This window comes from Phascolarctos cinereus, unplaced genomic scaffold, assembly GCF_003287225.1.
Source record: "Phascolarctos cinereus isolate Bilbo 61053 unplaced genomic scaffold, phaCin_HiC Scaffold_9;HRSCAF=440, whole genome shotgun sequence".
NCBI lineage: Eukaryota > Metazoa > Chordata > Mammalia > Diprotodontia > Phascolarctidae > Phascolarctos > Phascolarctos cinereus.
The window spans coordinates 42,236,963-42,263,811 of NW_027556402.1; the positions used below are offsets into that span (position 1 = coordinate 42,236,963).

Genomic DNA, 26,849 nt, shown 5'->3' on the forward strand with positions numbered 1-26,849 from the left:
AGATCAGGTGAGCTAGTGGCAAAGACAGAGCTTAAGTCCTAATGTTTGACCAAAAGATCACAGAACTAGAGCTGGAAGAGACTTCAAAAGGCATCCAGTTCAACCTTCTCATTTTACAGATGAGAAAACTGAGGCCAGGGAGGCTAGGTGATTTGTCCAGGGTTACAGAGGTAATATATGACAGAGGAAGGTTTTGAAACCATGTCTTCTGAGTGTTTCCATCTTATTTATTATTTTTTTTTTTTCGGCATAAGGCAATCAGGGTTAAGTGTCTTGCCCAGAGTCATACAGCTAGTAAGTGTCAGGTGTTGAGGTCAGATTTGAACTCAGGTCCTCCTGAATCCAGGTCTGGTGCTCTATCCACTACACCACCTAGCTGCCCCTATTATTATTCTGCTAGATAGTAGTAGCATAAGATTCATAAACATGCATTATGTCTTTGGATCATCCCCACAACAACCTTGTAAGGTAGATGGTTTTATCTATCTCCTCTCCTCCATTTTACAAGAAGCTTAGGCTCAGAGAGATTAATTGGCTGCCCAGCTAATTCAGGTGGGATTTCACTATTTCATGCTGCTGGTAGTGCACTGGGTAGAGTACTGGAGTCAATCAATCGACATTTATTAAATGTTTACTATTTGCCAGGCACTGTGCATACAGAGGATACAAAAAGAGGCAAAAAGCAGTCCCTGCTCTCAAGGAGCTTATGATCTAATGGGGGAAGACCTGAGTTCATACCCTACTTCAGATACTTACTGATTATGTATCCCTGAGGAAGTTACGACCTCAGTCTGCCTCAGTTTCCTCAATCCATAAAATGGAAATAATAACAGCTTCCCAGGATTGCTGTGTAATGATAAAATTGGATGATATTGGTAAAGAGCATCGCAAACCTCAAAGTGATGTATAAATGCTAGTTATTCTCATTATTATCCCACCCTGCTTAAGATAGAGGGTTTACCTAGAACATAAGATTTAGGTTTGGGACTTCACTGATCATTTAGTTCAACCCCCTTGTTTTGTAAATGAAAAATCTGAGGCCCAGAGAGTTTAAATAAAATGCCACAGCTTGTAAGCAGCAGGGCAGGATCCAGATATTTGAACTTTAAATCCAGTGTGCTTTTCCACCTTCAGAGACATTGTGGTACCATATTCTACCCTGCCCTGACCTGCCTTGCCCTGCCCTGAGAGATGGAAGGAGTTGTGAAGAGTGATACGGAAAAATATCTGGTGGTGATATAATGATATCTAATATATGACTTAGGTTTTTTGGTTTTTAGGGTAAAATCTGGTATCTAGAGAAGCAACCCTAGGGGAGGGCCATGAGCCATGACTCAATTTATTATTAAACATTTATTGAGCACTGATTAAGTACAAGCTACAGTGAGTAACTCAGGGATCAGAAAGCAGAGATAAAAGCTTAGCCACAAGAAGGTGGATTTAGAGGAAGACTCAGGCGAAGATTTCCATTGTTTCTGTCCCAAAGACTGTCTCTTATCCCAGCCTACTGAAGAACTGGAAATTAGGAGATGCTTGAAAATGCACTTGGAGGTGGTTTGGAGAGAAAAAGAAGAAGACAGGAAGAGAAACTCAATGTGGATGGGGACCTGGGCAGACTAGCATGAAGATGCCAGCGAGAGATACATGGTAGCCCAAAACAGGCCAGGCCAAGGCCTCATGGCCTCTGGAAGGGAGAAGACCCAGATGGCAGCTTAGGCCTGTAGGCTAGATGGAACAACTTCAGCCAATCAGTCAACGAGCATTTATTAAGTACTTGCTACGTGATGGACACTATGCAAACCATGCCAAAGAAAGGCAAAAAATAGTTTTGTCCTCAAGGATTATAATGGAGGAGACAACACACATACAACTATGTACATATGATATATATATATATGTGTGTGTGTGTGTGTGTGTGTGTGTGTGTGTATGTATGTGCATATACACACATCATATATATATATTTGTTATATATAAATATATAATATACACATGTGCATATACATTACACATATTAGTTATATAATATAATAAAATATATTAGTATGTTATATATACATTACATATATGTATATGTGTATATGTGTACGTGTGTGTGTATATTATGTATATTATATATATGTACATGTACGTATGAATGAGAGGTGATCTTAAGGGAAAGGCACTAGAGTGAGGGTTGGTGTGCAGGGAGACTGGGAAAGATCTCCCCATAAAGGAGGTACCAGCTGCTAAGCCAAAATAAAATATATGCGTGTGTGTGTGTGTGTGTCTGCTGTCTAAGTATATAGATTCAGCTCACTGGTGGCATGGATAAGTCTGATCTGAGAGCAGTACCTGTATCACCAACAGTCTAGTTAGGGGGTGAGGGATGAGTGTGAAGAGAGGGGCAGAGGGACAGGAGGATCTTAGATAGCGTGAGTTTGGCAATCTTCCCTCTCTTCAAGAGGAGTATTAAACTAGAATGATACCTAGCTGCCACCCCTTCAAACATCTTTAGTCCAGGGATACCGTTTTAGGAGTTCATAAAGAAAGTCTGCTTACTTTCCTGCATACTTTAGCTTATGCTCACCAGTTTAGTCCCCTCCCACCAAATGCTGGCTACACAAAGACCATCACAAACAATGAATATCGAGTAAACCAAAACAGCAAACAGAAATCAGATGTTCTTATTGCTTTCAGAGTTGTTTATTTTTATGGTGGTGTTATTATTGTATAAATTGTTTGCATTCTAGTTTGGTTTGGTTTATTTCAATTTTTAGTTTAGACAAGTCTAAAATTGTTCATTTTTGTAACATTGATGTAATAGTATAAATTGTCCTGGTTCTGCTCACTTCACTCTGCATCAGTTCTTACAAGTGTGAAATCATATGCAGCACAGGGCTATCTTTCAGGGCACTACCCAACGTGGGTGTTACATTATTCAGAGAGCAAGAATTGAACTTTCCCAAATCCCTGGCCTGAAGCTGAACAGGGAGGAAAGTGTTTAACTTCTTTATACCTTGCAAACCCAGGAGAAAAATTCTGCAAAGGGTGGTAGAAAGGGGGTTGGTAAAGGCTGAATGGAGTCAGCCCTTAATCTTTATGCATGCATATGATGCTGCCCCTAAAATATACATTACATATGGCTGTATATATATTCTATCATAAATAAATTGTGATTTTTATTTACCACACATTGATCTATGAATTTGTTATACTATATACAATTGTAGTTTCTACACTAGGAAGTGCTTACCTCCATGTAACCCATGATCTTGGGTTAATGTAGCTATAACTCTGCAGTATGCAAATTAAGGAATATTTGAGGTGCATATATAAACTGTACTTGTGTACCTGGTGTGATTTGCAAATTTTTACTGTGGAGAAAATAAAGGAATGGTTTTGCCCCTGTAGCTGGAATACAGGACAAAGATACCTTCCCATCAGTCCCTCCCCAAGTGCCTCCCAAAAGCTTTTTGAAGTTTCAAGATAAATTTGCATGGTCCTGAACACTATATGTCAGGGGCATGACTAGAGTTAAAAGGAATTTACTAGCCCTAAACTAATCAGGAAGGAGAGATGGGATAGCTCCTCTTGAGAAGGGGTAATTAAATTCAGAAAAGGGACTTTTCCATCACCTGAAGGGGGCCTTCTGTGCTATTCAGATGTGCTGGATTTACCGAAGACCTAAAAATGTAGTGATTATAATAACACTCCCTGAGAAAAACAGCAGATGTAGGCTCTGGCAAATGGTAGCTCTGAAGACAGAGAGGAATCTCAGCTATGAAAGGGGACTAAGCAGCAATGGCAGGTGTAATTAATAAGTGTGGAAGTGTGAAGAGTAACAGGAAATTGTCCCCTAACATAATGGGGAGGTGGAGAATGATTCTACTATGTGATTTTCCCTTGTTAACTTTCCTGTCGTGTACTCATTCAATGCTTTTCTCTTTGGTATTTGTTTCTTGCCTGATGTGTTGGTAGAGAATACACTGGCTGGGGACTAATGTGTATCTGGACAACCATGGTACCCTAAAATTCCCTACATTGTTTCTGGGGTCACCAGGGCTTCCAAAATCATGTAGGACAATGAATATATTAATTCTATTCTGAGCTACTTTTAATTGAAATTTTTTTTAAATGACACATAGCTTACAAAAACAACTGAGCACAACATAATTTTATTCTGAGTATCTAAAAAGTTCAGGAGGACAGAAGACCAAGAACATTTCAGAATTGTGTAACAGATTAGATGCCTTCTAATTGAATCAATTTAACTATCACTTTGAGTATGTTCATATGAAGAATAAAAAAATTACTAATTAAATTCAACATTATCATGTAGCAATGAAATTTAAATGTATCATTTTAAAACTATAAAGTGCTACATAAATTTGTCAGGTGTTTACTATTCATGTCCAAGCTCAGTGTAACTGGGAAGAGGCTTCTTTTCCACTGTTACAATTCAGAAATCACAAGCTCCAGCCTCCATCAATGATGACTTCATTACCAGTCATGTAGGCAGACTGCAATGACAAAAACAGGGCATAAGAAGGATTAAACAGATTTGTTACCTGGCATTTCTCTCTCAACACACACACACACAAAATTACTCAAAACACTCTTAGCAATTAAAACCCAAGAATTAATGTCAGTAACTCAGCACATGACTTTCTGAGTCAATCCCATGTTGCTAAGGTCTCATGTTTGGGCGAGCCTTGGTATTTACATGTTTTTAACTTGAAGTCACTACAACTTTCCCTGAAAATTGCCTGTATGATAAAGATAAAATGCTTTCTTTCCATTGTGAAACCCAAATTACTTCAGAGCTAGCTGACAGCAAGCTTTTGAACCTATGTGGTTTTGCACAATAATCAGGAATTCCTAAATTCTGCTTGGCGCCTATGATTCTCAAAGACAGTTTGTTTACTTTGATTCATGCACTCTGCCCAATGAATTGGGGGTGCCACGTTGTGTAAAAAGAGGTGCAGCATCATCTGTAGATTTATGAATAAAGAAATTCAGAAAAGTGAGATGACCGGGACTGATTAGAGGTCATATAAGGAACAGTCATGGAGTCCTGAAACTTTAAGGCTTAGGTTGATAGCCTTGGCTGCCATGACAAATCCAATATAAAAGAGGAAATAAGCCATCTTGGTAATGGTACTATAGCAACAGCATTAGACCCCTTTAACATTAATTGGAGTGCTTCTTTTGCCAAAAGCAGAGCATATGCTAACTTACTGACTTGTCTTGGTAATAACTCCATTCTTTATAGGATCAACAAAGGGAAATTGTAATCTGGGCCTGGTCCTTACCTACAAGAGGGAAGTAATTGCTGGAGTAGAAATGATAGGAATTTTGGGGGGAAGTGACTGCTCTTTCCTCGAGTTTGTGATAGAGAAGTAGGGGAAAGTGAGGCAGAGTTAGGCATGCATCTTAGATTTTGGGAGAGAAGATTTCAGAGGGGTCAAAGAATGGATAAGCAAGGTCCCATAAACTATAATTCTATGGGAAAAACCAGAGAAGCTCTCAAAAAAGAAAGTCTTAAGACACAAGGAAAAACAATTTTGATAAGATGTTTTTAGAGAGGATGAACAGATGCAGGCTAGAAAGCATAATAAGGTGGATTTGGAAGCGGTTAAATGGTCAAACTCAAATATATACATATACATACACACACATACACACATTATATATTACATGTAATATATATAGTATAATCACATAATTATTATGCATTATATAATATTATATATATGAAACACATCCATTTTATCACTAATATGGATGGTATACAATGAAGGCATACATGAGTGAGCATAGGATCTGAATTGGACTCCAGCCTCCAACTCTTACTACCTGTGTAACGGTGGCCAAGTCACTTAACCTCTCTTGTTTCATTTTCCTCATCTATAAAATGAAGGGGTTGGGCTAGCTGGCCTAAAAAATCCCTAGCTCTTGATCTGTGATGCTGTGAGTGCTGAATGCCACAGTTCAGATATTAATAAGCCACAGAGGATCCAGGAAGGCAATCAAAAAAGGTGAAAAATCTCTTAAATAGATTATATCAAATAAAGATCAATTAAAGGAACTAGAGATGTTTAGCCTAGAAGAGAGAAGACTCAGTGGGAACACAATAGGTGCCTATAAGGAGTTGAATAGTTGTCATATGCAAGAGGGATTAGACTTACCCTATTTGTGTCCCGAGGACAGAAGTAGGAGGATGGAAAGTTACAAAAAGTTTAAGCTCAGGAAACCTTCCTTTTTTTTTTAAATATAAGTTTATTTTTAGTTTTCAACATTCACTTCCACAAGTTTTTGACTTCTGAAGTTTCACCCCATCTCACCTCTCCCTCCACCCCAATATGGCATGCATTCTGAATATCCCTTCCCGTAGTCTGTCCTCTCTTCTATCTCTCCCCCCTTCTCTTATCCCCTTCCCCTTCTATTTTCCTGTAGGGCAGGATAGACTTCCATACCCCATCTCCTGTATTTCTTATTTCCCAGTAGCATGTGACAACATTTTTTTTAAACATATGTTTTTAAAACTTTAGGTTTCAAATTTTCTCTCTTCCTCCTTCCCCACCCACCCTCATTGAAAAGGCAAGCAACTCAATATAGGTTGTACATGTACAGTTATGCAAAACACTTCCATAGTAGACATGTTGTGAAAAACTAACTCTATTTCCCTTAATCCTATCCTGCCCTCCCATTTATTCTATTCTTTCTTTTGACCCTGTCCCTCCTCAGAAGTATTTGCTTCTGATTACCCCCTTTCCCAATCAGCCCTCCTCTCTATCATCCCCCTACTTTCTTGTCCCCTTCTCCCCCTATTTTCCTGTAGGGTAAGACAGATTTCCATACCCAATTGAATGTGTATGTTATTCCCTCCTTAAGCCAAATCCTATGAGAATAAGATTCATTCATTCCCTCTCACCTTCCCCTGCTTCCCCTCCATTATAAAAGACTTTTCTGGTTTTTTGTTTTTGTGAGATAATTTACCCCATTCTACCTCTCCCTTTCTTCTTCTCCGAGTATAACTCTCTTATCCCTTAACTTTATTCTCCAGATATGACTCCTTAATCTTCAACTCACCCTGTGCCCTCTATCTATCTATCTATACATACATATAATTTTTTTCCTCCAACTACCCTAATACTGACAAAGGTCTCATGAGTTATAAATATCATCTTTCCATGCAGGAATGTAAACAGTTCAATCAATCTTAATAAGTCCCTTATGATTTCTCTTTCCTGTTTACCTCTTCGTATTCCACTTGAGTCTTGTATTTGAAAGTCAAATTTTCTATTCAGCTCTGGTCTTTTCATCAGGAATGTTTGAAAGTCCTCTATTTCACTGAATGACCATTTTTTCCTCCGAAGGATTGACTATACTCAGTTTTGCTGGGTAGGTGATTCTTGGTTGTAATCCTATCTCCTTTGCCCTCCGGAATATTATATTCCATGCCCTGTGGCCCTTTAATGTAGAAGCTGCTAAATCTTGTGTTATCCTGATTATGTTTCCACAGTACTTCAATCGTTTCCTTCTGGCAGCTTGTAATATTTTCTCCTTGACCTGGGAACTCTGGAATTTGCCTACAATATTCCTAGGAGTTTTCCTTTGGGGATCTCTTTCAGGAGGAGATCTGTGGATTCTTTCCATTTCTATTTTGCCCTCTGGTTCTACTATATCAGGGCAGTTTTCCTTGATAATTTCTTGAAAGATGATGTCTAGGCTTTTTTTGATCATGGCTTTCAGATAGTCCAATAATTTTTAAATTCTCTCTCCTGGATCTATTTTCCAGGTCAGTTGTTTTTCCAATGAGATATTTCACATTGTTTTCTAATTTTTCATTCTTTTGGATTTGTTTTACAGTGTCTTGATTTCTTATAAAGTCACTAGCTTCCAATTGCTCTATCCTAATTTTTAAGGAAGTATTTTCTTCAGTAAGCTTTTGGACTTCCTTTTCCATTTGGCCAATTTTCTTTTTAAGGCATTTTTTTCCTCATTGGCTTTTTGGACCTCTTTTGCCATTTGGGTTAGGCATTTTTTAAGGTGTTATTTTCTTCAGTATTTTTTTGGGTCTCCTTTAGCAAGCTGTTGACTTGTTTTTCATGATTTTCTTGCATCACTCTCATTTCTCTTCCCAGTTTTTCCTCTACTTCCCTTACTTGCTTCTCAAAATCCCTTTTGAGCTCTTCCAGGGCCTGAGACTGATTCATATTTTTCTTGGAGGCTTTGGATGTAGGAACTTTGACTTTGTTGTCTTCTTCTGGTTGTATATTTTGATCTTCTTTTTCACCAAAGTAAGATAATATAGTCTGACTCTTTTTGTGCTGCTTGCTCATGATCCTGGCCAATTACTTGAGTTTTAAACTCTTTGTTAAGGTAAGAGTCTGCTTCCAATGTGGAGAGTGTACTGTCCCAAGCTTCAGGGGTTTGTGTAGCTGTTTTCAGAGATACCTGTAGGGACCTGTAAGTTTTCAGTTCTTCCAAGGTGGTATGATAAGGGGCGATTTGTTTACTCCTTTCTGTCCTGTAACTGTGAGGATGGGTTCCTTTCCACAGTCACTACAAATTGCTCCACGGCAGCGCTCCTTCTCACCCCAGCACCACCGCCCAGAACTGTGACCCAGATCTAAACATGGGCAAAGCAAGAGATTCTTGCCTCCGCACTGGCAAAGAGATCCCTGCAATCCCTCTCTGATCAGCCACTGGATTCCCCCTCAGTCTGTGGGCCGGAAGCTAGGGAAGCAGCTGCCCTCCCACCCAGGGCTACGCTCTTGGGGAATGGAGCTGAAACCCTGCCTTCCTCTCTGAGCACTGCAGAAACAGACTTTTCCCACTGACCTTCTAAGTTGTCTTTGGCATTCATGAATTGAGGAGTCTGGAAACCACCACAGCTGCCTGCCATTCAGTCCTCTGAGGCCTGCTCCAGGTTTGCTACGGCCTGTGCACCCTCGCTGCACTGTGCTGCACTCCCAGTCCAGCGTGATACCCCTTTCTGATCAATCATCCAGGTTGTCTTGAGCTGGAAATTTGTTTCACTCTGTCTTTTTGTGGGTTCTGCGGCTTCAGAATTTGTTTAGAGCCATTTTTTATGAGTATTTGGAGGGGTTTGGGGGAGAGCTCAAGCAAGTCACTGCTTTCACTCCACCATCTTGGCTCCGCCCCCTGAAACCTTCCTAATAATTGTAATTATTCCAAAGTGGAATAGGATCTGGGGCTAGAGGCTTCTCCCTCATGGGAGGTCTTCAAGCAAAGGTGATGATTCATTGGCTGTGCTGCAGTGGGGATTCTTTTTTTTGGTGTGAGTTGGATTTGATGGCTGCCAAGGTTACTTCCAACCTTGAAATTCCGAGATTTTGTAAAAACCTACGGCTTCCTATGTTTATATACAAATGTAGAAAATTTGAGACAGGCTCTCATTAACTCAGAAAGTATGATAATCTGGACATGAATGGAATGTTTTATCTCTGCTTAGCAAACTCTTCCAGGAGTACAGATGTATTTAATGACTTAATCATATATAAAGTACTTTGTAAACCCTAAAGTGTTATATAAATGCTAGCTATCATTATTATTGTTAAATGTTAACAGAGGCATTCTAGTGCAAGGTGACAAATCTGAGTTCACAAGTACCACTGAGACTTGAAAGGATGGTACTCTGTAGCACAGTTCTGGAAGGTTCATCTTATTCAATAGATAAGGGGAGGACAGTAATAGAGTGATTTTATATTGGAACTACATGTATACATACATACACACACATATATATGTACGTGTGCAAAGGTCTATTTTAAGTACGTGTAATAACTCATCCTAGGCTCACAAAGTATTATCTCACAAGCATCTTCATCTGAAAATACATGGGTTGCACTTCATGGTTTTTAAGGTCCTTCCCAGCTCTACGTCTAGGATCTGTGTGATGACCACTTTATTGTTTCCCACCCTTAATTTCACTTTGGGAAAAGTAAAGGGCAATGAGGTAAAACTGCTTTTATGATTAAAGAAGCATGATTTAAAATGAGAATATTAGCGATTTGTATGTAAATGGATCTTTTAAGGCCCCAAGAATGTGTAAAAAGGTGGACCTCTTAAATTTATACTTAACTTACTTTCATTATTAGTTTGTACTCATCAAAGAGTTTGCTAAGTAATGGCAAAACATTCCATTTATATTTTGATTATCAAAATTCTGAATTAATGAGAGCCAGTTTCAAAGCTAGGAAGAATCAGTTCAAATGCAAACTTTTACATATTCTGACTATATGACCCTTGGTAAGTCACTTAACTTCTCAGTGTGCCAGGTAACTCTCTAAATTATAAGTTGCAGAGAAAGAGCTTACTTGCACTGGTAGAGGGAGCATCTTCATCTGGAAGTTATCTATAATAATGAAATCACAAATCCAGGCCCTATCCCTATATGAACAGGGTCTTAAGTCTAAAATAATAGTTTTACACAATTTAAGAAAATATATTTTATAATGCCAGATATTATGTTTATTACATAATATAGAATATTATGTATAATATGAATACATATTTGAGAAAATAGAATTTCTTTAAGACACATATATCAGGAGAAAGACATAAATGAGATGTAAACAAGCTAGATTCTTTTTTTCTACCCTCCCTCAAAGGCCTACTGTACTGTAGATGCAATTCAACTGCTGCCCAATTTTCAAAATATTCTTTTAGGGGCAGCTAGGTGGCACAGTGGATAGAGCACCAGCCCTGAAGTCAGGAGGACCCGAGTTCAGACCCGGCCTCAGACACATAACACTTACTAGCTGTGTGACCCTGGGCAAGTCACTTAACCCTAGTGGCCTAAAAATAAAACAAAAAAAATATTCTTTTAGATCTATCTTAAAGGGATGCCAGACATATGGGGAGCATCCAGCTTTCCATTCTTCATGCAGCTTCTACTGTCCCTTCTAGTAATAAAGTAGTCATCCATTTTTATAGTCTATGGAGAAGTGACCTTATGCTAGCGCTCTCCTCTGATGCCTCCCTGTGACGTGGAGGTGACCTTAGAGGCTCAAAGCAGAATGTAATCCTGAAGGCCCTACTCATCTGGAAAGTCTTCAGGGTTGGGTTTGGTGATAGACCTGTCTGAGACCTGCCTAATTAAGGTTGGACACAACACCAGATTGTCTGTGGGGTGATCAATTTTTGAGCCCTAACAGCTTACTACTAAGACCTTCTACTTAGTCAAAGAGAAGTGGTGATTTACATCAATGGAGACAATACTCATACTATTAAAGTCACAGGTCACTGAAGTACTGAAGAGGTAGAAGAAAACTCCAAAGTGCCTATTCCATTTATAATTTTCTAAGGAATCTATCTGATCACTTCCTTTCATATCTAAGTTTTGGAGAAAATATAAGATCACAGGATCATATATTTAACTCTGAAGAGGACTTTAGAGACTCCCTAAATTCTCTGAATCTAACCCTTTCATTTTGCAGATGACAAACTTGAGGCCTAGAGGTCAACAACTTGTCCAACATTGCATACCAAGTTTCAGAATGGTGAATGTGAACCCAAATCCTCTTTCTACAACACCAGATGACCTCTTCTTTTTCACTTAAATCAGTGTTAAGTCTTTCTGATAACCAAATACTATAAGGTAATTCCTTGCCATGAGGTACCAATTCTACCATCCCACCCTCCCCTCAAGCCTACGTTTTCTTTTCCATGTCTAGCTCCTTGACCACTGAGTTAGTATGATAGTTGATGATGCTGTGTTCTCTTATCACTTAACAATAAAAGATGTGATATAAAGAGGGAAAGAATCTTGTAGTCTTACAAGATCATTTTCTTCTTCCAAGGTCCATACCACTTAAAAAATGAATACTAGTTATTAAGGAAAAAATGGACAGGAAGCAGTCAATATAGAGTGGAAGAAAAATAGTAGTCATTTCCATGCATGATGACACACTGGTTGGAATTCATGAAAACTGAGCGGTGGAATTTTCCTAAACAAAGCACTCCATACACTGTATCCTGACCCCCCCCCCAAGTTATAAATCTTCTGAGCCAAAACTATCCCCTGGGCATAATTAAAATGGTTCTTTCAAACTGGCTAACCCCAAAGTCCTTATTACACAAGAGGTTAATTGTGTAATTTTTGTTACTTGTCATGGGAGGCAGCTTGGTGGTGCACTGGTTAGAGCACGGGAGGTAGGAGGCAGCAAGATCTGAGTTCAAGTCCTGCCTTGGTTATTTAGTAACTGTGTGACCTGGACAAGTTGCTTAAACTTTCTGAATCTCAGTTTCCTCATCTGCAAAATGAGTTTAGACTTGATGACCTCTAAGATCCTTCCCAGCTCTACATCTGGAGTACCATGTGATGACTGCCTTATTGTTTTCAATCCTTAATTTCACTTTGTGAAAAGCGGTGAGGAAGAAGTAAAGGCCTGAATCAAAACAATGAGTTCACTGGCTTTTCCTTGGCCTTTTTGGGTTACTACGGTACCATGAACTTTGCAAGTTCCCTGAAAACATCATGTTTGGTGGGCAGATTGCCAGGGATGGGGGCCACATTCCCCAGGAGGAGGAAGCACTCACTTCATCAGAGGCCAAGTACACACACAACAGGGCCACTTCTTCTGCTGTTGCTAGTCTTCCCATCTTCTGTCTCTTTAAGAAATCATCCATTGCCTGTGGACACAGATCATTTGCAGGAATAATCAACCACCCAAACTGAAACACGTACATGAACTTTGTATCATGTCAAAGCAAGCATAGTAAAAGGAGCCTATACGTGGTCTCATGGCAGCGATCAATGATGCATGATGCAGAAAAGCATCCTTAAACCTTGGTTCCATTACACTTTTTATTCCAAGCCACTAAACTGGATCATTCAGTCACTGTTAATGAGGGTAGCAGAGATTCAGGGAAGGGCTAGGTTTTGCCAAGAGATATAAAACAAAAATTATTGAGAAAAGCATAATTACCTTTTTGGGGTCTGGGCTAGCCTGGATTCTGTCATGCAGAGAAGGTGTATCAACAGTTCCTAAACGAAGGTGATAGATTCAGCGGAGCCCTCAGTTAGGACATTGACAAACAATATTGGTAAATGTAACTTCAATATCACGTTAGCCATTTAAAGCTCTGAAGTCCTTTTCCACTGGTGAGAATAAGTGCCTTTATATGGCCTAGTGGAGAGAAGACTGAACAAAGATTCTGGCTCTACTCCCCCTTAATATATTTGTTTTAGCAAGGAAAACCTTAATATTTTTGAGGCTGGAAGAAGGGGGAGGGCTGAACAGTGATAATATCTAAAGGTGAGACTTCAGAGGAGAGGTTGCATGTGGGAAATAAGAAACAGAGGGTCTGTGGGGTGGAGGTGTTTATGTCAGAGTCAGAAACTTTACTTTATATATATATATATATATACACACACACACACACACACACATATATATATACATATATATATGTGTGTATATATATATATATACATACACACACACACACACACATATATATATATATACATATATATATACACACACACACACACACACACACATACACACACACACACACACATACATACATACATATATATATTTTGCTTGTTTGCTTTTTGGTGAGGCAATCAGGGTTAAGTGACTTGCCCAGGGTCACACAACTAGTAAGTGTCAATTGTCTGAGGCTGGATTTGAACTCAAGTTCTCCTGACTCTAAGGTCAGAGCTCTCTCCACTGCACCACCTAGCTACCCCAGGAACTTTACTTTTTACGAAAAGTCTTTTGCCTTGACAGGGGTGGAATCTCTTCTTGTGGTCTTCAATTGGCTGAGATGCAGAGAGCTCCCCTCAGGTTCTTTCTCACTGTGGGCTCCTTTCAGTTCCAAGGCTTCATTAAGCTCCTGAAGTAGCCACAGAGGTGGTGACCTAGAGTTTAGAGGGTGAAATAGTCTTCACCCATTAGCTTCTTTTTAGACTTGGGGGGTACTACCAGGGATGTGGGAAATGCACACTTATTGCTTTAAATAGATGACTGTGGGTTGGTACCTCTCTTCTTGTGGAAATTTTCCTGCTCTGTCTGAAGGTGTCTTCCAGGGCAGGCATATATACATGTACTTCAAAGCTCTGACGTTTAAGGTGCTGACTACTGGCGTCTTCCAGGATTATAATGGGGAGGATTGGGTACCAGCTTATGCCCCCATCAGGAACTCTTGTAGCCCTAGCTCTAAATCAGTGATCTTGTCATGCTCTAGGCCCAGATCTTTGACTCTTTCTGTCATACAATGTGTTAAATATAGAGTTAGCCCGCATCTATCACTTCCACAAAAATAGCATGAGAGGTGTAGGAGTCCTGCAGGGATGGAGATCAAGAATATCCATTCTCAGAAGACAATGACCATGGTTCAACACAGGGCATTCAACTGGGGAGATGGCAAGGGGTCCATGAGAATCATGTAGGGACCTGTGGGGGGCTTGCCTGGGATATTTTTTAAATTGAGTCAGCCTGATTAGAGTTTTGCGTCAAACCAAGATCATCTAGTCTAGCATTGCAAGGATTCATAGAAAACTTTTAATTTTCTTTCTTTCTTTTTTTTTGTTGTCATAATTTTACATCAAAATTTCCTAATAAAACTCTTATAATCTAGAGTAGTTGATTAAATGATGCTATAGTGATATGCCTGAAATTCTGCTGGTCATTTCTGAAGTGATATTATGAAACTGTCCCTGTGCACTATACATAGCAATCTGGTTATTGTAGAACTGATGCTTATAGATGGGAAGCAAACCTCAAAGAATATATTGGTTTTGGACCTATTGACTGGATGACTTTGTAAGGCTCTGCGTTGGACATTTCAAAATAAGGTAAAGTACTAGATAATACACAGGTGATGAAGTAATAGTAAAGAACTGAGGGAAAAGAAATACATTAATGCACTATTGGTAGAACTGTGAATTGTTCCAGCTATTCTGGAAAGAAATTCAGGGTTTACGTGTAATTAAGAAAAATAAATAAGAGTTTTTAAAAAGAAAGAAATTTGGAACCATGCCCCAAAAGTTACTACACTACAATACAGCAATATACCACTATTAGGCCTAGACACCGAAGAGATGAAAGGAAAAAGAAAAGGGCCCATACATGCAAAAATATTTATAGCAGCTCTTTTTGTGGTTGCAAAGAACTGGAAACTAAGGGGGTGCCCATCAACTGGGCAATGGCTGAACAAATTATGATAAAAGAATGGATAGAATATTATTGAGAAAGGAATGTTTAGGCAGAGAAAACAACTTTGAAAAAACTTAAGATCAGTGCAGTGATCAACCTTGATTCCAGAGGACCAATGATAAAGATAGAGAAGTAAAGTATTAAATATGTAGAATGAGATGCATTTTGGGGTGTGGCCAATATGGCAATTTGCTTGATTCTGTGTATTTGTTACAGGATTTTGTTTTTCTTTCTTCAGTGAAAAGAGAAAGTAAATACATACTAAGTGAAAAAAAAATTAATTTAGAAAACTACACAAAAGACCAGTTCTCATTGAAGCCATACATGCTACCTCTCTTTGTGATTGCTTCCTTTTCTAGACATATTCAAGTACTTTTTTCATAATTAATAGGTATAAGAATTTTGTCCAGAACAAAAGTCAAGTTCACCAGCCTACAGTTTTCCGATTTCACCTCCTTTTTTTTTTATGAGTTAAGATGTTTTCTCTGCTCTACTCCTACAGCTGTCTCTCCCATCCTTCCACATTTGTTTTTTTTAAGATCACATCTTGTTTAAGATCGCCATCTTGTTCATTAGTTAGGGGGTTCTTAATTTGATATGCATAGATTTCAAGGGAGTCCAGAAAAATGACATTTTTATTTTCACTAACCTCTAATTGAAATTTAACATTTCCTTCAATTTATAATTTTAAAGATCCATTATTCTGAAAGGTGGTCCATAGGTTTAACTAGAATGTCAAAGGAGTCCACAACAAAAGAAAAATTAAGAAACCCTGCATTAATTATTTCTGTGCCCTAGGACATAATTCATTGAGCCTGGTGATAGGAATTCATCAGGGGCAGTTGGATGCTTCCTTATTATCTCTCCGCTCTTTCCTTCAGTCTCAATTCCTTATTAGGCATTTCTGTTCTTTCCAGTACAAAGATAATTTTCCTTGGCAGGAGCAAAAAACAAATGAAATTCTCACTTTTGTCCATTATCAGCATCCCAACTATTCAGAGGCATATTTCTATGCCTTTTGAAATTTTCTTCTTTTTCCCTAACGTAACAAAAATTCTCCCCTCCCCCCTTGTTTGTCTTCCACATTCCTAGCTAGAAATTCTGAACTTTAATACACCTGACATCATTCTTATAGGAAAATACCATACTTGTAGACGTTCTTTCTTCCTCTTTCTTAAAATCTTCTGAGCACGTATTAAAAAAAGAAAGTTGACATGATTTCCCTGCCTCTTTAGGTCAGGGGTTCTTACTCTGAGATTCATAAACCTATTTTAAAAAAATGTTTTAATAACATTTAAATTTAATTGCTTTCTCTTATAAACTTATATATTTTATTTTGCATATTTGAAAACATGATTCTGAAAAGGGATCTCACAGGCTTCAACCGACTGCCAAATGGGTCTGTGATATAAGAAAAATGAAGAACTCCTGATCTCCATCATTACAATTTTCCCCCTCCTCATCAGAATTCCTTTTTTGCATGGTTTCCAAACCTTCCTGGGCTGACTTTCCCCACAGATGTGCACTAAATAGTATTAGTTATGAATGATATGTTTGTAAACCATGGCAATTATAGGAATTAAACATTAACAGTACTACTGAGTTAGTAGAGTAGTCATATTTATTATAATGCTCCTTTCCTGTGACCCCAATAATCCTTACCCTATTGGAGGATGGACTATATGACCCCCAAATTTCTTTCCAACTTGAAGTTTCTAGAACTCATTCTACTTCTACAAATCTAAGAACCAGTTTCTTACCCAATATTTCATAATCCTTAGAAATACTCTGTAGATTTCTTTGGGCATTATCATTTGTGATTTCATGACTACTCACAAGTGGAGAGTAGTCATTCAGTTGGACAAGTCTTGGGAGATTCTGATACATGTTGGATACAAGACAGCAGACCTCAATTGTTAATGTCAGGTCAATCTCCTGCCTCCATGTGTCTCTGCAGGGTCATTATCCCTTTCTACTCTAACCCTTAACTGGTGACCTCTCTGTTGACAACACCTTTCAATCAGATCCACATCATCATTCCTTAGAGGACAAGCAGCTGCTTACTCCTGAGAGAGTCCAGCTTCCTCCTCCCCTGGAAGAGAGACTTATCTAATACTTTGAAATGACCAGTTCAAATTCTGCCTCACAAATCCTTTTTTAGCTGTGTGACCCTAAGTCAATGAACCTGCCTCAGCTTCAGTTTCTTCATTTGTAAAATGAGAATAATAATAGCACCTACCCTACAGGATTGTTGTGAGAATCAGTGAGATAATCTATGTATGGCACTTTGCTATCTTTAAAGCATTTTATAAATGTTAGCTATTATTATCAATATTATTATTATTCCCTTTCTCCTCTATTTCATTCTTCTGTCCTCTCATTCCCTCACAAAGGTCAACATTGCCTTCTCCCTCTTCAGATCTTTTTTCTGTTTTGTTTTTATATTAAGGGACATATTACTTCCCTGAACCTCTTCACTTTCTCTTCTAGGAGACAGGCTAGCCTTCACTTTGACCACAGCAGCAGTTACTTGGCTATCACAAAGAAAACATTCCCATACTACACAGATCTCTGTAAATGTTGCCCTGCTCTACCTTTCTGGTAACTGGATACCCAGACATTTGTTATGATTGGTATGAGTACTAGAGAACAATTAAGCGGAAGATTTTTTTTTAAGGCTTTGCCTTTCTTTCCCATAAAACCTCACTAATTAAAACTACTCGGGAAGAAGTTGATGTCTGAGTCAGTTAAAAAAAGAAAAATTGAATGAATCATAGATCTAAAAAAACCTTTTAGTTTACACTTAAAAGTTTTGAAGACTTGGTCCCATTCTAGCCAGGTGAGTGGCTTGGTTCCTTCATGAAAAGAGTGGCTGCCACCTGCTGGAGGAGAGCCTAATTGTAGAGATGGTAAAGCAGAGAGGCTGGAGAACAGGAAAGATGATTTAAGGATCATCCCCTGATGGGAGTGGAAAAGAATGGTTAGAGGTAAGCAAAGGAGAGAAAGAGATGATGCAGAGGCAAAGCCAGTAAACCCACCTCTCAGCCTGGCACTGGGCCTCTACCTAGAATATTAGTCTAAGTAATAAAGACCATAAAGACCACAGGTTTCACCAGGTAGGGAAGGGAGTTGCTTACTGAGAGGTACAATTACTTTCTGTAGACTAATACACAAGTTCCATTAACTTGTAAATAAAACTCCGCATTTCAAAAATGTAAAGGAAGCAGTGTGGCACCGTGGAAAAAAGAACAGCTCTGAAATCAGGGGTTTGGTCCTGGATCCAAATCCTCCTGTTTAACCTTCAGCAAGCCACCTCTCCCAGGCCTCAGTTTCATCATCTCCAAAATTAGAAGGTTGAACTAGAGTAGGAGTTAACCTGAGACTCATGAACTTGTTTTTCAAAAATATTTTGGTGGTATATGAATGTAATGGAATACTATTGTGTTATAAGAAATGCTGAGCAGGCAGACTTCAGAAAAACCTGGAAAGACTTGTATGGGCTGATGCTGAATGAAGTGAGAAGAACCAGGAGAACATCGTACACAGTAACAGCCATGTTGTGTGATGACTAACTTTTATAGACTTGGCTTTTTTTTTTTTAGTAGTGCAAGGATATAAGACTTCTCCAAAAGTCTCATGATGGAAAATGCTATCCACATCCAAAGGAAGAACTATGGAGTTTGAATGCAGATCAAAGCATACTATTTGCTCTTTTTTTCCCCTTCCGTTTTGTTTTGTTTCTTCTTTCTTGTGGTTCCTCCTATTGGTTCTAATTCTTCTTTATAACATGACTAATGTGAAAATATGTTTAATACGAATGTATATCAGATTGCATGCCATCTTGGGGAGGGAGGTGGAGAAAATTTAAAACTCAAAAGCTTATGGAAGTGAATGTTGAAAACTAAAAATAAATTAATAAAAAAATTGAAAAATATATTTTGATAACTATTTCAATATAATTAGTTTAACTTAGAATCCTGTTTTATTTTATGCATTTAAAAACATTCTGAGAAGGAACCCACAGGTTTCACCAGACTGAGAAAGGATCTGTAATACACAAGAAGGTTAAGAACTCCTTAATGAAATAGTTTCTGTGGTCCCTTCCAGCTCTAGGGCTAGAGACTTTGATTTTTTTTTAACTTCTATAAAAATAAATTTTTTCAAAAAACCTTTTTTAACCACGTTTAAGTACTTTCAATAATAAAAGGTAGATTAACTGATGCAATTAATAACCCATCCATGCAACTCTTGTTCATGTCCTCCCAAAAGTTCATCACAAGGTGGGCGTCAGAGTATAACTCAACATGCTGGGGAATCCTCAATTGATCTTGACATTGAGAGTCTACCACTGGAGCACGTGGTCTACCCATGGGCTATCCCTCACTCATGCAACCTAACCACCTCTTCTTTTTGCTGATACATTTCTTTGATAATAATGATAGCTAGCATTATACAGTGCTTTAAAATTTGCAAAGAGTTTTACATACATTATTTCATGTGGTTCTAACAACAACCCTGGGAGGTCAATGTAGATATTATCATGCCCATTTCATAGATGAGGAAACTGAGGCTGAAAGTGCTTGAATACTTGCCCACAGGCCAAACACAGAGTCTGAGGTGTGCTATCCACTATGCCACCCGGCTGCTGGTGATATCCTTTACTCTGGGGCCTAATCAATGCTTATTCATCGACTGCTTCCCCTTTGCAATTCTCTGTTTATCATCTATTACTATTGCCCACGAGGTGATACTTATTTCCACTTTTTCAGAGACTAGAATTTCAAGCCTTAAAACTATAAAACTTGTTAAAAGAATATTGGTATTAAAAAGGTATACTTTTGTTAAGGCTTATTAAGATTGTAGTCAACATCTTAAGACCAGAAGTGTCAAAATCAAATAGAAAGGAGGCCACTAACCACTTAAGGATACCTGCAAAGCAACACATTGAGGTTTAAAGTGTAATGTTATCTATGTTTTATTGTATTTTTATTTATTTTGTTGTTTCCCAATTCCATTTTAATCTGGTTCAGCTGGCTGGGGGGGGGGGCATGTACTTGGCACCTCTGGCAAAGATGACCTTGACATTTTTCTGCCTGATTTCTCCCATTCAACTCTAGATTAAATTTATTGTCCATTTATAGTCTCCAACAAGAACACCTGAATGTCTCCACCACTAACACACCTGATTTCAAATCCTTCTTCAGACATTTCCTAATTGTGTGACCAACCCAATGTAAGTTGCTTAACCTCCTGCAGCCTTATTTACTTGATCTATAAAATGGTGATAATAATAGCATTCACCTCACAGGGGTGTTGTGGGGATCAAATAGCACTGTATAAATGCTAATTATCATGACATGAGCTCCTTTGGTAGTCCAGTGAAACCTATGGCCCCCTTCCCAGAATAATGTTTAGCATGAAGAAGAGAAGACTGAGGGGGACAAGGCAGAAGAGGAATAGATATGCTCTGTTTGACTCCAAAGAGCAGAACCAAAAGTACTCTATGAAAGCATAAATGCATAAAATAAAATACATAAAATTTCAAAGGAAGCCAATTATATCAAAAGAGTGATATATATATATATATATACGAAATGCTAAAGTTCATGAGCCTCAGATTAAGAATCCCTGAATAAGAAATCTATCTCTCACTTTCATTATACACTGGATCTCCTCTGTGACCATGGCAATCAGCTTTGGAGAGTACACAACCCCTTTTATCAGTAGATCATCAAACGAGTTACCTATCTGTTTTTATGTCTTTCAAGGAATCTTGTATAATGTTGACATAAGTACTGGAGACACCTTGGGGGAGGAAAGACTATAGAGAGACATTTTTTGCCTTATAGACAACATACATTAACCATATGCACAATGGGGTGGGCTGCTATTTTCGGAACCTTTCAATCAACTGCGTAAAGAGAGGAAATGGTAAAAGATGAGGCTTACTGCGCTTTGTCTGTTCCCTTCAAATATACTTATTAGGGATGTCCTCCCTGCGTGTGCAGATAATTCTCATAAAATTTTTATAGAGCTGGGAAAATCAGCTCATAGGACAGTATTTAATAATATTCTATTAGTAGCTTTTTTACTTTTTTAAACATAGTAATGAGGCCTAAGATGTTTTTCCATGCCTTTGTTATCCTTCAGATACTATGAGAATCAATCCCTCAATAACTTTAAATGCTTTTAAAATGTCTAACATATAAATAATGGAAACACTAATTAAAATCTTATTTATTTGAGAGGTTCTCAAACAATTAGGATGACTTAATACTTCAAAAACAGAAACACAGAAGCATAGGATTTCAAAGCTGGAAAAGATCTCAAGAGTCCATCTAATCCAGCTCGTCCCCAAAAGAACTTCCAAGAAGGAGGCACCAACCAACTGCCAAGGCAAACCATTCCACTTTGGGATTTCTGATTATTAGGAAGCCTGACTCTGCCTCCTTGCAGCTTTCACCCAATACTTTTGGTTCTGCTCTTTGGGGCCAAGTACAGCATATCTATTCCTCTTCAGCCTTGTCCCCCTCAGTCTTTTCTTCTTCACACTAAACATGCTCAGTTCCTTTAACCAAACGACAAGGGTTCAAAGCCCTTCAGCCCTGGTTGCCCTCCCAGGACAGGCTTATCAATATCATTAAACTAAGGTTCCCAGAACTGAGCACAAAAACCCTTAAATGCATACAAATAAAAACTAATCGGAGTCACACTTCTTCACATTAAACATGCTCAGTTCCTTTAACCAAATGACAAGGGTTCAAAGTCCTTAAATGTCGGTAATCTAGCTTGCAAATCTGCATTCCCATTAAAGAAAGAGTTTGCTAAGCAAAAACCCTGCAACATGTTTAGTTATCATGAATTTGGCTCTAATGGCGTCCATTTTAGAAGGTTTTTACATTTTTTTTACCTTAGCAGTTCAGTTCCTGTCACTGTGTTCAACTTCATTATCATTTGAAATTGAATACAATTTTAGATCTTAGAGCCAGAAATAATCAGGCCTGGAAAAAGGATAATAAAATTGGAAGACATGACTCACAGCATGAACCATTGTTCTTATAAGACTAACGCTATAATTCACCCTCGTGAGGGGAGGACTTTGGCAAGGGTCAGCTGAAAAGGAGTGAACAAATCTAATCTGATTTTAGAGGCAATGGTTTCTCTTTTTCCTTTGGATCAGACCTGAGAGTTCAACAGTGTAGGGAATTCCCCTCTCCCAATGTAGATCAGCACCTGGTTGACATCTCACCATCTTACAGAAGGGTCTGGGGTGCTAAGAAGTGAAGAGACTTGTTCAGAGCGTATTGTAGGGGCCTTGAAGCTGGTCTTCTGAATGGAGCTTTGCTCTCTATCACAACGCCAAACTTTTCCAGTGGGAAAATCCATGAATTGGCTATATAATATGTACCCTTAGGGAAATATCACAAAACTGTTCTAAAACTGATCATCTGTCTTGAATAAGGGTGGGAAGATGGACATCAAAACTACTACTGACTGCTGACTACTACTGTACTAACTACTCCACACTGGAATTAGCTTTCATAGGTGGACCATGAAAGCTCAGACCCAGGAATCTGCTGCATTGGACCTGGAGTTAGGAGGTAAGTTTTTAGTCTCCCGATAAACCCAGGGCCATAAATGGTCACATGCCAGAAGTGATAATAAACAACTCACATTTATATAACACTTCAAGGATTCTAAAACTCACAGCAACCTTGTCATTTAGGGATTGAAAATATCCTTGGAACTGGAACTTCAGGAGGTTAAATGATTTGCTCATAGTCAAACAGCTGGTCAAGTGTCAGAGCAAGATAAAGACTTGCCTAGGGATGTGCTGGTAAATATTTAGCAGGTTTTTTTGGGGGGAGGGGGTTAGGGGGAATGTGTGCACGGTGTACTTTTCAGTTTAATCTACATTATTAACATTTTTCTCCATCACTTTGTTAAGTCTAGACAACCAACAAAAAATGAATCAACTCCTGATTTGTCAGTTTCTGATTTTTTAAAGCTCACGCTGACAATTTAACAATGAGCTTTTGCAACCTGGTTCCAGCTCACCCCTGCAACCTACCTCTCCTGACCTCATGTCTGGCAGTCTTTCCATTATGATTCCATTTTAGTATTGGCACAAATAGGAGGCCAAGTATAGGTGTTTCCTCATATAATCTTGAATTTAACTTAAGACACGCATTAGCCTGTCAACACTGCATTCTTGAGGTGGTATGGTTATAGAATCATCTGTTTAGATCTAGAAGACCCCCTCATCTCATAGATGAGGAAAGTGATCCTTCTGTCCTCTCCAGTACCTAGCATAGTCCCTTCTTGCTCACAATATACAGCTAACCAATCTTTGTTACTTTCATATTTGATTATGCTTGCTGGTGCAAAATGAACATTAAATGAAAACTACTATGCAGATCCCTGGCTTCATTTTAATATCCTAATCAAGAGAACACACTACTTCTGCTGTATGACATCACAGCAGGTAATGAACTGACATGATTCTCAGTTCCACTCAGGTATTTTCCATACAGTCCTTAATTGGTTATCTCTATACTCACATCTCTAAGGTCTTTCCAGGCATGATTATACCTCTTCAGTTTTAAGGTGTTCATTCTTATGTTTTCCAATTTAATGAATCATTCCATTATAACCAATCTAAAAGCTTTCGAAAATACCACTTGCTATAAAAGTCACATTCTCCAAACATCTTTTGTTACCTATTTCCCTGTATAATGAGCACCTACAAATAGTTGCATGCCCCTAGATACTTGAAATATGATGAATTACAGCTCCTCTTCTTACTCTAAATACTGACAGCAATTAATTTAACTCTTCCTTCAAGGAAAATAATTTGCTTAAATTCAGAGAATTCTGACCCTTTAAGGGGTGTATGTGCATTGCTGCCTACTTTAATCAATAAATGTTAACCAAAGCTATGTGAGATCTGCTGTGGTTTAAAAGAAATTAAGTGCTATGTACTAATACACTGCTGGCTGTCCTGGCAGCACCACCAATTGCATGTCCAATTTAAAGTAGCTCAGCCCCACAGGTCAGCTTTCTTTAGATAAGGATAACTACAAGAAACAGAGATTCACAAAGTTATAGATTCAGAGCTACAAGACATGTTGGACGTGATGAATCCAAATCTTCTTGTAATACCTTATAATAATCATTAGCTGGGCTAGGAGCAATATGATGGCCCCTGAGGTCCACATGGTTCCCCCTTCTCTGAGGCTTTAGGATATTTATTTTAAATGAAGTCATGAATTCAACTACAATATCCCTGAACCCCAAGTTAGGAAAATTCCAGTCTTTACACAAAGATTAGGCTCCCTGCTTTAATTTATATTTCTATCTCTAGTTAATCCATTGGTCTCTTTGTGATTGAGACAAAATTCAAGTCACTGAAAACATTTGAGTAATGAAAGAGATTATATTAGATTGTCTGTGGCTAGACAATCACTCCAGCAGAAGTTGGGGAATGAGCGGACTTTCAGTCCTTGAGTAAGTGGACACAGCAGGGGCAACAACCTGAATCATTTATTCTAAGATGCCAGGAGGACTACTGGTCCTCTTCAATAACTCCCCTCCCTGCCACAACCTGTCTCCTTCCTTCTCTTTCTCTTTTAGCTTGTTCCTCTTGGGCTACTTTCTTCCACATTGACTCAGATCTGATTCTTTTCCTTCCCCTTAAACTTCCAGAGTCTTGGAATCTACAACCATTATAGCTACTAGTATTTATATAATGCTTTAAGGTTTGCAAATCATTGTACATGTTATCTTATTTGATTTCTATAACAACCCTGTGGAGTGGGTGTTATTATTATGAAGAAGAAACTGAGAGTGATAGAGGTTGAATGACCTATCAAAAGTCACACATTTATTAAGTAGCTGAGGATTTGAACTTCCATCTTCCTGACTCCAATTCCAACACTCTATCCATTGTACAAACTAGCTGCCTCCAGGTTCTGAGACAGTGCTTTGTAAAATATAAAATAAAGTTGCATTCAAACTTGACCTCTTTACTTCTTACTATACTTGCCCTCCAATGGAAGACATTGCTGAGACTATATTCAAAGTCTTTCCTGTTGGGTAGAACTTACCGGAGTTCCTTTCAGTCTAAGTTCCATAGGAGTGTCCCAAAATGCAATGGCTTTGATTGTTTCAAGGAGGTATACAGACCCTATTCACACTCAGTCTAGATCAATTAATTCAATCAAGAAGCATTCTTACCTTAAAAAGGTAATTACTTTTAAGTGGAGTGGGATAATTAATAGAACGCTCTCTCTCTCTCTCTTACACTCTCATTTTATTTTAATGACAACTTTTGCTGTTATTTCCCAATTATTTCTGCCTTCCCCATATACTTTTTCTTGTGAGAAAGATAAATAACCAAAAACACATGATACAATGACTTCTTCTAACAATGTATGTAATCTTAGTTTATGCACAAACCTTAGTTGGTACCATGTGGGATGAGAAATATTTTCATTACAATTCCCTCATTTTATAGATAAAGTAACTGTGGCACAGAGAAGTCCAACTAAGATGTAGTAGAGTTGGAATTTGAACTCAGGTCTTCTGACTTCATATCTAGCACTTCTGTTATGACATGCTGCCTCTCTAACATATGCTCTAAGTACCCGTGCTTTTTATAGAAAAATAGAATTCCTCAGTAGAGGAGAAAGGCAGTATGACATAATAGTTGGAGAGCCAGAAAGACATGAGTTTAAGTCCTGGTTTCAAAACCTCCTGACTATGTGACCCCGGGCAAGTTACAACCTCTCAGAGCTCAGGGGTCTCAAACTAAATTAAAATAGATCCCTATAAGCTGTGTACTTACATAGAAAACCACAAATTAACATTATTTGTCTTCTACTGTCTTTTCATTTATTTTGTTAAACATTTCTCTATTACATTTTAGTGGGATTGACCTCCCACCAGAGTTTTGTGAGTGCAAGTTTGACACTTCTACTAGACAACTCTCTAAGACCATAAGTTTTGGAGAAAGACAACCTACATTGGTAGAGTGAATTTTCTCATCTGGGAAATCTTTATATCAATGAAATCACAGGATCCTCCTTAGATAGGGTGGCAACAGCTACATTAACTACCTTATTCTTAGAAGCTGCATAATATTTGAGTTAGAATGGGATTAAAAGAGGGAAAAAAACCCCTTAGGTTCAAACCTTTCACTAGACTGAGTATTAGAAGACCTGGCTCCATCATTAGTAGCCATAGGACCATGGACCACGTGAAGTCATTTAACCTCTTTGAGTGTCAATTTCCTAACTTAAAAAATGAGGAAACCTACTGTTGGGATCAAAGAGAAAACGAATGTGAAAGTGCTTTGTATATAACATGAGTTACATGAAAACGTGACTTCTCCATTCTTGACTTCAGTGGTCCTCCAATAGCAGACAGTTTGCTGCTGAGATTAGGCTTTCCTGTTTGATAGAACCTACCAGAGTTTATGCTTTACTGGTATAGATTTCAGGCAACCGGGGTTACTGGCACACCAAGATGAGACATAAGAACAGGGGAAATGTATAGAGGTTGCTTCTGACCTCCCTATCTCTGTACTTCTTAGCACCATGCCTGCCACATGATAAATGCTTGTTGTCATGACTTAACAAGAGCCTCCAAATCACATTAATATGTCTT

General features: G+C 38.4%; 1 protein-coding gene across 8 annotated transcripts in view; it reads right to left on the minus strand.

The window, feature by feature from the left end:
• Positions 1–4,141: 4,141 nt before the first annotated feature.
• Positions 4,142–26,849, minus strand: part of BDH2 (3-hydroxybutyrate dehydrogenase 2) — a 47,168-nt gene continuing 24,460 nt past the window's right edge. For all 8 annotated transcript variants that reach the window (XM_021008391.1, XM_021008392.1, XM_021008389.1 and 5 more), the window contains 3 exons: positions 12,942–13,000; positions 12,553–12,645; positions 4,142–4,502 (listed from right to left, as the gene is read on the minus strand). In XM_021008391.1, coding sequence (XP_020864050.1) covers positions 4,449–4,502; positions 12,553–12,645; positions 12,942–13,000 — 206 coding nt within the window. In that variant the 3' untranslated portion in view covers positions 4,142–4,448. The remainder of the gene's footprint in view (positions 4,503–12,552; positions 12,646–12,941; positions 13,001–26,849) is intronic.